The sequence below is a fragment of the Ctenopharyngodon idella genome, chromosome 10 (assembly GCF_019924925.1).
Source record: "Ctenopharyngodon idella isolate HZGC_01 chromosome 10, HZGC01, whole genome shotgun sequence".
In the NCBI taxonomy this organism is placed as follows: domain Eukaryota; kingdom Metazoa; phylum Chordata; class Actinopteri; order Cypriniformes; family Xenocyprididae; genus Ctenopharyngodon; species Ctenopharyngodon idella.
The window spans coordinates 25485448-25499544 of NC_067229.1; the positions used below are offsets into that span (position 1 = coordinate 25485448).

Below are 14097 nucleotides of genomic sequence, written 5' to 3' on the forward strand. Positions count from 1 at the left end.
TCAGGACGCACTATAATGCCAGAAACTGTGAATATATGCTGCATGGAGATAAAACAAGTATAGTTTAGTTCGATTACGGTTATAACTTATATTGTCGTCTTGTTTTTATCCACTATATTAGTACAAGCCTGTTGTACCGGACCCCGTTCGACTTTACCGATGAGTTTTATGACATTTATTGTACTTAACACAAAAAATGAAGCGTCCGTTTTCACTCTAGAAAATCACTGTAAGAGCTTAATAAAAACACAGTGCAAGTGTGCATTAAAATATTATCCATAAACTCTCTCTCCCTTGCATTATCATCAATATACATAGCAAAGAAACACTCGTTACAACTAACAGTAAACAAATATATAAAGACCTTTTGCCTCTTCAGGTGGTGCTTAATAAACTGGTAAACTTTATATCCGTAAATCAACTCCGATGAACTGTAATAAAGTGCTCTCACCTTCATTACTGCCGTATCCAGTATCACTCTGGAGACTGTAAGCTGGATCACAAACAGTTTACTGATCTATCTTTGAGTAACAAATGTTTAGCTCAACCTCTGTTTTGTATTGTCCCTTTGTATTGACATTCGTTCACAAAGAAGTCCGGTGTGAAATGATTCGCGCAGACATAAATGAATTTCAGTAGAATTGAGGGAGAATTCTCTTCGAAAACAAAATTAATCCACCTCGTCTTCAGCGGCTCAGATTTCAGGAGTAAATGGAGAGAGCTATGTGGATTAATACATCCAGCTACAGAACACCTAAAACGCTTGGGAGACGTTCTCGTCAGTGCAGCAATGGCGGACTGTGTACAACTCGCTGTGAACTCGCTCAGGGCGGTTCTATGTTAAAACGGCAGTGTCTGTCAACATTTGTGGGCGTCACACTGCCAGGAACCTGCAAACGACTTGTTCTGAGACACTAGCTGTCTCTTTTCGAAGGCTGCGTCGTCTGGAGGTCGCATTCGAAGGTTGCATACGTCATTGAGGCTGTATCATTTCAGAAAAGTAAGTAGGACACTCCGAACGCGACCTTCGAATGCGCCCTTCTTTCAAAGGGATTCAGAGGATGCATGAGGTGTATCCTTCACTGCTGCAGCCCACAATTCTTTGCGTCGCTATTAACAACCGTCATTTATTTGAAAAAAAAAAAAAAATGCTGTCGGCAGATGTACATACAAGTGAAGATGTGTTTTAATGTAAATAGTTTCAAGCTTGTTTTTGTTTTAAACTTTGTTCTGCTTAATATCCTCCTCCTTTGTCTCTGTAACAGATATAGTATCTCACAGAAGTGAGTACACCCCTCACATTTTTGTAAATATTTTGTCTTTTCATGTGACAACACTAAAGAAATGATACTTTGCTACAATGTAAAGTAGTGAGTGTACAGCTTGTATAACAGTGTAAATTTGCTGTCCCCTCAAAATAACTCAACACACAGCCATTAATGTCTAAACCGCTCCTGTACACTCACCACTTTACATTGCAGCAAAGTGTCATTTCTTCAGTGTTGTCACATGAAAAGATATAATAAAATATTTACAAAAATGTGAGGGGTGTACTCAGTTCTGTGAGATACTGTATCTGTTGTACATACGCCAGCTCCTCAAGCATTAACCAAAATAAAACAAGTAAATACATTTTCTTTTCAAATTACTTTACAAATTTATAAATAAATTTCATTCATTTGCTGAGAGCGCAACGACGCTGCAGTGAACATGTTGGCATAGCAATGAGATACTTCCTGTTTCCTTTCCTGCCTGTGTGTCCTACGAAGGATGTCTCGTTTAATTCTGGTTAAGGACACTCCATATACCGCATCCTGGAGGATGCAGCCTTCGAAATGAAATGAAATGAGACACAGCTACTGCTTATGATTTATGGGGATTAAAAAAAAAAAGGAGTGGTTGGATTTTTATCATTATAGAGTGGTTGTGTACACACAATAGGTTTTTGCATAATAGGTCCCCTTTAAAATGAAGGCCTTAAAATAGTCTTAAATGCATAATAATATTAAATGAAATGTTGTAAGAGGGTAAACAGCACTCTTTGGCATACAATAACTTTAAGGTCATTTCTGCACTGTATTTTCAGTCTCGCCCCCAAACTCACGCCATTGGTTGTATCACAAAAATAGAAATGCTTTGAAATCATTAGCACTCTTCAGGAAATCAAATTACTAATGGCTTATGGTTGCCTGCACACATTAAACTGGGTTGGGAGAGAGTGATCTGTTAAATGATCTAAAATATTTAGTGATGATTCATCTCATTTATAACAGTTAATGCATTCAGTTCCTTTTAAAGAGTCAGTTCTAGATGAATCTGCGCTGTTCTTGGGTTTTAGGGGACGTGCTCTGTCTCAAACTCATCCCATCAGTAACCCTAACCTTACTGAACTATTAAGAGCCGCCCCATCCTAACACCAACCAAAAAGGCCAAAATAAAACAAGGTCAAATCAGATTTTCTTAATAATTGTTAAGATTTTTTGTCAGATGGAGTCTTGTTTTTTGTCTGCATTTTAAGCCACACAATTAGCCTACATGTATTATTGATTAGTGTTTCTTTGTAAGTGGGAATTGAAAACATTCTGCACTTTGACTAATATTTTGCATTTCTGCATTTGGCAGATGGTCTTATCCCAAGCCAATTTCATTCAGGTTCACATTTTATCAGTTCATGCATTCCCTGGGAATCTTTGGAATTGCTAGTGCCATTTTATACTAGTTTGAGCTAAGCACATATTTTTGTACTTGCCTTTATATGCTGCTGTCTTGGAGTTAGTTTAACATCTAATTGTAATTAAATCAACTCAATTTTTTTTATTAATATAAAATCTTTTAAATGAATACATAAATTAATAACCCATGTTCTTATTGTGGATTTACATAAAAATTATTTACAAATTGCTATATTAGTGATTCGTATATTTTGCTCCTGAGCAGCAGTGTTTTTCCTTGCTGTGTAAATGTGTTTAAATTATTCATATTGCTTACAATGATCTCTTCATCATAAGTGTTAACTCTCGGTAATCGCATGTTTCACATGATTGGCTGTTCGCGACAAACATCACTTTCATTGTACATACTCACTTGTAAACTAATCACAAACTCAGAATCACAATCTGAGCTGATGTGTATCAAATGTAGTGGTACTGCTTAAACCGGGTTAGATTTGTTTGGTCCCTGGATTGCAAAATAGGCCTACTGTTACAGCGATTGCATCAATAAAGGTGTAAAGCTGAAGTTAATCATTCTAATACACTTTTATAATGAGAATAGGCCCCCAAATAGCAAATGTTTTTATGTAAATTAATACGGTCAAGAAGTAAGATAATTTTACAGTGTTTTCGGGTAGTGGGCGAGGAATCATGAGGCTTATTTAAATGACTGACCGCTCTGCCGACCAATCACGAGAAGAGTTTCGGTACAGAGGCTCTGCGCATGCCCAAAATTCTTCGACCTTATGCGTCAAAGAAACAAGCGCGCTGCCATCTTTATAATATTGTCTTTGAACTTCCGTTTTTGCGATAGCTCTGTATATTTCTATGGCATCGCTGTCAAACAATAATTAGCTGGTGAAGTGGATTTACTTGTTGTAGAGTTAATTAAAGTTATCATGAGCATTGTAATGTTTAAAGCAGATGTCTTAACAAATGTCATTGCACAAGAAGATTTTAAAACGAGCTGTTCATTCATAAATACGTAAGATCGCCGTGGAAATACAAACCGGAAGACTAGTAGGGCTGCGCAAGTAGGGACAAAGAATTCTTAGATAGATAAGATTCTTCCAGATAGCACACGTACGTCTGCAAGATGTCTGTTAAAGATCACTTCATCTAGAACGCATCTGCTGTTTACAAACATCTGATAGACATCTTTAAGATGTCAGTTTTACATACATTCTAAATCATAAACATCTTAAAGACATCTTCTAAACGTCTATTTGGCATCTGACAGGAAACGTCCTATAGACGTATTGCAGCAAACACTCTAAAAAATACATATTCCAGACGTAAACACACACATCAAATAGACGTCTCCGAGATGTAGGCTACGTGTGCTATCAGGGAATATACACTAACAAGAAGCGACACTCAATAGAACGTTCCATTGAAACACCGGCGCCCAGAAGCAGCCCTGCGTTTCCGCCATTTTGGGGTGAAAGCGACTCGGCAGTCCACTAGTTTCTATGGCAATATCAGCTGCTTTGTTAAAAAAAAGTACATTAAAGCTGAAATTCAACCTGAATGATGACAACACAGAATAAAATACTATCACTACTGATCATCAAATCCTTTTTACAGTTTATTTTACACACTTTGTGTTTAAGTCTTCCACTTTTTTTCACAAAACCTTTGCTCTCTAGAAACCCAGTCAGTTTGGGTTAAATTTTTTTAAAAGGCTTATAAACACTGAATTATTACCAACATATGAAATTGAATTAAGGACATGCATCAGACATATAGCCTATTTCAATTCAGACCTAGATACTATTACTATTACTCCACTAAGTCTGAAATATATTGTTTGCTGCAAACATGATGATCTTAAATTTATTAATTATTAATTTACTATTAATAAATGTGTAAAGTTGCATAAAATGGAAATACTCAATAAAGTAGGCTAACTACGTTACCTCAGATGGTTGAATGGTTGGATTCCACAACTGGTAAAATAAAAATATATAAGACAATACAACATTTACTGTAGGAGCCATACAATTTACTGGTGACTTAATTTAAAAAACTGTTCTATTGCGCTTCTGATTTGGCAGTGAAATTCGCCGATTTTGGGTGCGTAAGATGTGAAGGATTCTATGGTCCAGTTAGTATTTTCAGCCCATAATGGCGGCCGCGCTACCGGAGCGCCGTCTAGTGGCTGTTACACAAAAAAGTATCAAAGTGTCGCCTCTTGGGTTCTAAGCTCTTCGGTAGGGATAACTGCAGCACTGCAGGCAGAGTCCTGCACGCGGGCGGGTACCCGACGTTGTGACCCGCCAAATTTTATGTAATGGTTGATAATATTTACGTGTTGGGTGCGGTGCGGGTCGGACGCGCGGTAGGCACGGGTAGACTGCAGGTCCAATAGCCAAGACTATTCCAACTAAATGGGCTATTATGCATGGAGCGTTCTTTAGAACTTCCGCAATAATATAAGCCAGCTCGAAAACTTCCGGTGAGATGTCATTTGTGTTGAGCATCAGTAGTGTAATACTTAGTTTATAATCAGAATATAGTCACTTAAATAGTCAGGCATAACATTAATTTAGTTATTCAAACGTAAGACAGCATAAAAAAATAAATACCTCATTGTTCCTCCTCGGCTAAATTCAATTCGACCATCAGTTTTCACACTTTCATGTGAAAAAAAGAGTCAAAAATTAAATATTTATTGTGCACTTTAGTTAGATTATTTGAATAAAATGTGTGTTTTTACAAGTGTGCTGAAATCATTAAGCTTGCGCTGCACTGACTGACAGCTGCTGTGATTACAAAGGGAAAGTATGGTGCTCACTTTCTGTGTCATTCATTCACAAGAAAAGTTATTGTTTTTCATAAGATTTTGTGAGTAGCCTACTTCATACTTAACACTGACAAAATGTATTTTTAAATTTAGTTATTTTATAATGTTTAATTTTAGTCAAAAACGAAACTAAGTGAAAAACGAGAAGAGGAAATGGCTGATATATGCGCAAATAAATGCTACTTTGCCGCCATCTGCTGGTTAAAGTGGTCATTTTTAAATAATTTTTAATGTATTTAATATAGGTTATTTACAAGTTTTAGAATATTTTTCGCGCTGCTACAAAGAGGACAAGCGGCCAGGTTTCAGAAGAGACAACAGCGTTTAAATGCAGAATGAATCTGATAAAATATTTACTAGCTTTAAGCTTACAGTTAAATAGGCCTACTAAAACATTCTTTGTTCTATTGTTTTACTTGTGTTGTTTAATGCAATGTTTAATTAGATGCAGCGACATATAATGCCTAATGTTGTTTTTTTGTTTGTGTTAGGCTACATGAGAAAAATATTTTTGTCTACCTGATGTAGGTTCGCGGTTTTTATGTCAAACGGTCGGGTTGGTGCGGGCTAAAATGAGTGTTTCTGTCGGATATCGGGTCGGGTGTGCTGTTAAAACAAACCGCACGTGCGAACAAGCTTATTTTGGAGAAGTTTGAGAGGATCAGTGGTGTTATATGTGTTTAATAATTTTGAATGGATCCACATAGTATTTAGATTGAGACCTTTGGTATATCTCCCTGTTGTCTTGTTTGCTATGGCAGGTTGACTTGTGCTTATTTGTTTAAGTTACTGTTTTACAGAGCAGATTAATAAAAGTAAAAGTACGTTTAAGTTGTAAAGAATGTCTGCAAAGTATGTTTTCAAAAAAATACTCTGAAGGTTTAAAGAGTACTTAAGTTTCTTCTTTAAAGAAATAATAATATGGGGTTGAAAAGTAATAACACTACAAATGTTTTTGTGAATAAAAAAAAAAAAAAAAAAAAAAGGGGGGGGGGGGGGGTCGTGCAGTATTGATTCGGAGAGGAGGGGGGCCTCGGCGTAAAAAAGGTTGGGAACCACTGGTCGTGAGGAACAAACATATCGGCTCGATCCTATTAAAGTATTAAGTTAACAGTAAATCATATGATGTGATACCACTCTAAAGGTAGGAAGCCATTATAATGGTGTTATTATTTATTATTATTATTCTCTCATTTATGATCCCATGATGTCTTGTAGTATGTTAAGTTGTATTTTCAACGTGTATGCATAGTTGACAGGGATCATGTTACGATTTAATAAACGTATTGTGTTTGATAATTCTAGCCCATTAAACAAAATATTCTTAATATATAAATTATTTTCTGGAGCTTGTATAGACGTATTGCTGGTGTCCTTGCCTCTGAAATACGTGTAATGTAATATCATTGGAATAAAAACCTTATTATATTGTTATAATCTTTAGTAGGTATAAGGAGGCCAAAAATGTGATCTGTGGTTTAAAAGTGGTTGGATTATGTATTGGATTATTTGTTTTATAAACTTAAAATTAAATCAAGTAGCAAAACAGTTTGATCTGAAAATACTAAATAACCTATAACTGTATGTTATGGAATCTCAAAATTATATAATTGGTAAAAAATAATGACTATCATCTGTTTGCAATATGTATTCAGACAAATAACAACCAGCCACCATGTTTTTTTTTTTTTCTTTTTAGCTTTTTTTTAAATAAAGCTTTGTAGCCTCCCATCTAATAAATCGCAATAAACTTTGTGTGTTATTATTTCTGATATGAAACAAAGTCTCAGCTTTTAAATTCTGTCCATTTTATTACAAAATTCAAACAATAAATATGCATGAAAGCGTGAAATATACATTAACGAACATCAGAAAGTATGTTGAAAGATACATTACAACTTACTGAAATCCATATCATGTCACATGTAATCGCTCAGTTAGTGTTGCAACTGTGGAAAGATGTCAAAACAGCTTGTATAAACAATGTCATGTTACATTTACCTCAGAAAAGCCATTCATTGCCCAAAAACTCATTAGTCAGCTAGAAAAATTAACTTTCATAGGAACATTTTGATAAACTATATTCTATATTCATTGTATTTTTAATTAACCTGTTCTTCCATATTTAATGTGTTTGAATAATTCCTTCATGTTTTTATGACAATCAGCCACTATTTAAATGTATTTTTTTTTAAAAAAATGAGTAGAAACATAATTCAAAATGTATTATTATTATTTTAACATTGTTATAAAAGCTTGTAACTTAAATATAAGTAGCCAACAGTTAATTTTAATCTTTAACATTATACCAACTTGGGTTATAGTTATAGTCCTATATAGTTTACAGCATTATATGGCAGGGATTTGTGCTAAATAAAACATTCAAGCGATTGGACAAGATTCTTTCACAAGAACGCATTAAAAAGGTATATTTACAGTTTGGAAGCAATTTTGTGTGACACAGAGATGGGTCGTGTCTCTAATAACGCTTGCGCTCCGAATCTCGTTCATTCTCGCTTCTATCAGCAGCCCAACCCTGTAACCCAAGACTGGTTGCCCACTGAAGCTAAGCAGGGCTGAGTCTGGTTAGTACCTGGATGGGAGACCTCCTGGGAAAAGTAGGTTGCTGCTGGAAGAGGTGTTAGTGAGGACAGCATGGGGTGTTCACTCTGTGGTCTGTGTGGGTCCTAACACCCCAGTATAGTGATGGGGACACTATACTGTCAAAAAGCACTGTCCTTCGGATGAGACGTTAAACGAGGTCCTGACTCTCTGTGGTCATTAAAAATTCCAGGATGTCCTTCGAAAAGAGTAGGGGTGTAACCCCGGCATCCTGGCCAAATTTGCCCATTGGCCTCTGTGAATTATGGCCTCCTAATCATCCCCATATACTGATTGGCTTCCTCTCCGCTAATAAGCTGGTGTGTGGTGGGCGTTCTGGCGCAATATGGCTGCCGTTGCATCATCCAGTTGGATGCTGCACATTGGTGGTGGTTGAGGAGATTCCCTTTCCATATGTAAAGTGCTTTGAGTACCCAGAAAAGCGCTATATAAATGTAACTAATCAATTAATTCTTTCTTTCTTTCTTTCTTTCTTTCTTTCGTTGGGTTCTTTTAACTCAGGCTACCCATCAAGGCTTTCTCAAGCCAACATCAAAGTTTGTCTTCAAACTTTAGCTTCTAGTTAAAATTTGAGATAGGTTGCCTTAAGTGAAAATAGCCGATTGTCAAAAATTGTGCCCCAAATGATGCATAATACACTATGCACTTATACACGATGTACTTATGCACTATTTATTCAAATGTCTAGTGTATTAATTTGATAAGATTATAACAGTTTTTTTTTTTTTTTTTTTTTTTTTTCGGTTAATTAAGTGCATCATCTAGGTGTTTAATTGCAGTTTTTCTTTTTGGAATTTTCAGTGTGAACACACTACTCACACTATTTATATAGAATAGTGCATAAGTTTGCGAATTTGGACAAACGGTCTGAAGTTTTCCAAATTTCATTAGCATTTCAGTCATTTAAGCAACAGTGTTGTCCTTAATATTAACCTGAATATTAATCCAGAAACCAAACAAAAAACACTCACTGCTCTTGATTTATTTGAGTGTTCTTTATTTCTGTTTACTTGAATAATTTCTTGGATAAAATCTTGGAGCAATGTTTACTTAATTGAAAAATTAAGCTGTTGTACCCCTCAAGGGCTAAACTTCCCGTAGTGCTTTCCAAAACATTCGCTTTTCAAGATGCACATGGAAATTTGTCTGATTCTTGACGTGATCCCGGGCAGCAGCGCAAAGTTCATTCTGTGCTAATTCGATCTAATATTTGATGTTTTTTTTAAATGTTGTAGATTTAAGTAGCAAATGAGAATCGCTAATATTGTTGAATATATTTTGAGATATTTTTACATATTTGGTCTTCTTAAAGATTTTCAAGGTAATTAAAGCAACAGTTTTTTAATAATGGAACAATATGTAAAAGTATGGTATTTTGGGTAAAAAAGCGCCCCTGCTGTTGGGGCAAAAGGCACAATAATTAACATGATAAACAGCTGACTGACTCTTCCATTTGTTGACATGACATGGTTAGATTCAAATGGTAAATATCATATATTAAATTGGGTGTCCACCTTAGAGATAATTACCATATTTATAATGAAACCATCATATTTAAAATATTATATTAATCATATCATATAATAAAATATGATTTATTGTATTGATTTATTGCTATTTTAAATTATTATGGGATTTCCTTCAAATGCTTTCAGAATCTTTGCTTAATAAAATAATTTTGTTTCTGTATTTTTAAAATATATTTTATATTAACATATTTTAATGGCAGTATATTTATTGAGCAAAAATTAATTATTTTATTTATCAAAATAAACAGAAAATAGTACAAATTTTGCTAAAGTGATTGTTTTGAACAAGTATTAACTTAGACATTATTGAAAACATATTATTTTAGCTAAAGTATTTGTATTAATACTGTGTGCCTTTTGCCTCGTGCTGGTGAGCCTTTTACCCCGTGTGTGGTAAAAGGCCCCCCTCGCCATCTCATACATTTCTAATAATAATAATAATAATGCATTTTATTTAATGGCACCTTTCATAACACCCAAGGCCACCTCACAAGAAAGCAAAGATAAAAAAAAAAAAAAAAAAAAAGAAAATACAGATCACTACACAAGACAAAACACACAATGAACACTCCGCATATACAGATAAAGTGCAGTAAAGACTCAATAAAACATTATAAATAAGCCTGTATAAAAAGATATGTCTTAAGGCGTGTTTTAAAAGTCAGCAGGCAATCGCTATTGCGAACATCAAGGGGAAGGGAGTTCCTTAGGCGGGGGGCAGCATAGCTAAAAGATCTGGCACCCATGGTAGTTAGTCGAATCCAAGGTACCACAAGAGAAATTGAAGATGAAGATCTGAGAGCACGTGAAGGAGTGTAAACATGAAGAAGTTGAGTAAGGTGTTAGGGTGTAAGATTATGAAGTGCCTTGTAAGTAAGTAGCAAGATCTTGAATTCAATTCGATACTTTACTGGAAGCCAGTGCAATTGCTCAAGAACTGGAGAAATGTGCTCAGTAGAAGGTGTTCTAGAAAGAATATGTGCTGCAGAATTCTGAACCAACTGAAGCTTATGTAGCAATTTAGAGTGAACACCAGTGAGAAGAGCATTACAGTAGTCTATACGTGAAGTGACTAGTGCGTGAATGAGAACTGCTGTATGGTTGAAAGAAAGGGATGGAGACGGTTAATACTACGCAAGTGGAAGTATGCAGTCCGCGTGATATTAATATTTTTTTTAATTAATTAATCCATGATAACACCCAAACTTTTAACCTGTGAGGAAGGACAGATTGCATTATTGTCAATGTACAAAGAAAAACAATTAGATTTAGATAAAACAGATCTAGTGCCAACAAGTAAGGCCTCAGTTTTGTTGCCATTTAGCTTCAGGAAGTTAGCTGAAAGCCAATCTTTAATTTCAGCTAAACAGCTGGACAAAGATGGTGGAGGAAAAGAACCAGTGGGTTTGGCAGACAGGTAAAGTTGGGTGTCATCTGCATAACAATGAAAATGAATATCATGTTTCCTCAAAATATAACCAAGAGGGAGCATATAAATAATGAAAAGAAGCGGGCTCAAAACAGAACCCTGGGGAACACCAGTGGTGACTGTAGATGTTCCTGATCTAAAACTTTTTAATTGAATACGCTGAGTGCGTCCAGAAAGATACGACCTAAACCAAGACAGAGGAGTGCCAGTAATCCCAATAGAAGCTAACAATTTTAGTAATCAATGGCGACAGGGCTGGTAAACAAGCTTTCACTAAAGGAGTTGGTAGAGGGTTTAAATGACAAGTCGAAGATTTAGATTTATTTATCAGACCCACTATCTCTGAAGTAGTTGGCAGTGTAAAGTTAGAGTAAACAGAGTGGGGAGGTGCGTGAGAGAAAGTACCAGTAAGTAATTGCTGATGTACATTTCTTACTCAAAAAAAGTCATAAAGCGATCACATAAGTCAGTGGAATACATATCAGATGGCAAAGAATCAGGAGGTCGCAGAATATTGTTTACCACAGAGAAAAGAGATCTGGAGTTCCCATTGCTGACTCCAATTATGTTGGAGTAATAATCAGATTTAGCTTTGGACAGTGTATTTTTGTAGTTTTGAATATGTTCAGCATACATTTCTTTATGAACAGTAAGGCCAGACCTGATGTGCAACCGCTCTAACCTACGGCCTTTAGTTTTAAGTTCACACAGTTCAGGGGTAAACCAGGGAGCTGAATGTACAAATGAAACAGTTCGAGTTTTCACAGGTGCATGTTCATGTTCAGTCCATCATTGTAATATGAAAACAGTTCATCAACAGTAGATAAATCAGATTTACTGGAAAAGATGGCAAGTTCATCAGCAAGAGTAGGCACATCAGTGTTCTTAATATTCCGAAATGTGATCGGACGACACGGGTTTACCTTAAAAACTGCCAATTGGGCACAAAAAGACACCAGCAAGGTGATCTGATATGGACAGATCAGAAACAGTACAGTTATAAGGTGTTATACCAGAACAGCAAACAAGATCAAGAGTATGTCCCATAGTATGAGTGGGCAGTGTGTTAAATTGCTGTATACCAAAGCAATCCAAACATGATAAAAATTCATTTGTAAATGCATTACTGACATTATCTACAATATCTCACAAAAGTGAGTACACCCCTCACATTTCAGCAACCATTTTATTATATGTTCTCAAGGGACAATACTATAGAAATGAAAATTGGATATACTTTAGAGTAGACAACGTGCAGCTTGTATAGCAGTACAGATTTACTGTCCTCTAAAAATAACTCAACATACAGCCATTATTGTCTAAAGAACTGGCAACAAAAGTGAGTACACCCTAAGTGAACATGTCAAAACTGTGTCCAAAGCGGAACTGAATAAGTTCCGCCGCCGAATACTGGAGCATCATCCATACCACAGAATGGTATACAGCAGAAAGGACGACCCAGATGTAGTTCATCCGCACCAGTATCTCAGTGATCTTCATAGTTGATCCCCGTGCCAGAGGTACCACGAAGAACAGTCAGTAACCGGCAGGCAAACCGGCAACCGCAGAAAACATCAACACGTAGCTAGATCAACCAGCGTGCAAACCTGCCGAATCAGCGTGGATACACAAGTCAGAGTGACTCCTTAAAACAGTTTAAAACAGTTCATAAATGTATTCATAAGTGCAGGAAGATTTAGAAGTACTAAAAAGTTTTAAAATTCCCTCCCTGAGCAGCGGCAGCTAATAGTGCCAGCGTTCATTCATTGTTATTCCCAGAAAACCCTTTGTTTGAATTAAATGAGATTTCAAGAATGTTTACAGCAAATAACTTAAAATGTTCTTTTAAGATTTTTAAACAAAGTAAACCACTTTTCATAAATGTTCAATACAAACATATATATATTTTCTGCCATTATACACTATGGGAGTAGTGAAAAGCACATTTTTTCTTAATGTGTGCCTTTAGCCCCATTGTACTCTACAGTGGAGCGTTATTTAAAAAATGGGCAGTTTTCCATTGTAGACATTTTTCATTGCAGTATACAGGAACATGGCAAAAATGGAGCCATCCTCTCGACCCAAAGTCATGAAAACATGTAGTTTAACCTCTTATCTAAAGGCATACATTATGGGGATATGAAATGTATTAAATAGTAGAAATGACCACTATCTGTATTCACTATCTATACCTTTTGATGTCCAACTTTTCTCAGATACCAATCTTGATGTGACAATGGACACTTTACATCATTTCTTCTTACTCTTGATGTTTATGCATTATGCAGTAGGTAAGCCATGTCACTAGTCATTTACTCCCAATTAACAGTTTCTTAATTGTTCTTTTGTGATACTCAATTTAGTGTTTTGTCCACACAGGTTCCAATAGTACCTGTGTAAAAATTCTTCCAGACTCCATCAGTAAGATTCCTGTTGAGGTGGGAAAAAACTTCACAGCGACATGTCACCTGCTGGAGGGATCTGGTTACACCTCAGATGACATTGAATGGCTTTTGAAAAACATCAGCATTGCAAAGCAGTATTACCATAAAATAAATGAAACGTCTGTCAGTGTTACTGTTAATGTCAGCAGTAACATGAACGGTTGGTTGGTTTGCCAAGCCAGCAGGAAGTCTTTGTCGTTCAAAAAACGCTGTACCTATGGAATCTTACTCGATGCAGGATGTGAGTATCTTCTCGCCACAATCACATTGTGTTACTTTCTAATTAAAGGCTGAAATTCTTCCACACACCAGCTGTTTTAGTTTTGTATATATTGTCCCCTAAATGGTGAAGGAAAAAAATATGAGATGAGAGGAAAAATTATATGTCAATGCTTTTGCGTTCTCTCACAAAACTTTTGAGTTCTTTGCAGGTGAACGCAAAGTTTCTCGGGGGAGTGCAAAACATTTGCGAGAGAACCTCAAAAGCATTGACATAGCTTTTCCTCCCATCTCGTATTTTTTTACTTCACCATGTCCCCTTAGGGTCTCCATTGGA

The 14097-nt window shown here is 35.9% G+C and overlaps 1 protein-coding gene across 6 annotated transcripts in view; it reads left to right on the forward strand.

Annotated features, from left to right (window-relative positions):
* The first annotated feature begins 6520 nt into the window (after nucleotides 1–6520).
* Nucleotides 6521–14097, forward strand: part of il6st (interleukin 6 cytokine family signal transduce) — a 43436-nt gene continuing 35859 nt past the window's right edge. For 4 of the 6 annotated variants that reach the window (XM_051908728.1, XM_051908723.1, XM_051908727.1 and 1 more), the window contains exons 1-3: nucleotides 6521–6661; nucleotides 13314–13388; nucleotides 13477–13782. In XM_051908728.1, coding sequence (XP_051764688.1) covers nucleotides 13334–13388; nucleotides 13477–13782 — 361 coding nt within the window. In that variant the 5' untranslated portion in view covers nucleotides 6521–6661; nucleotides 13314–13333. The remainder of the gene's footprint in view (nucleotides 6662–13313; nucleotides 13389–13476; nucleotides 13783–14097) is intronic. The other 2 variants (XM_051908725.1, XM_051908724.1) reach the window with 2 other exon arrangements.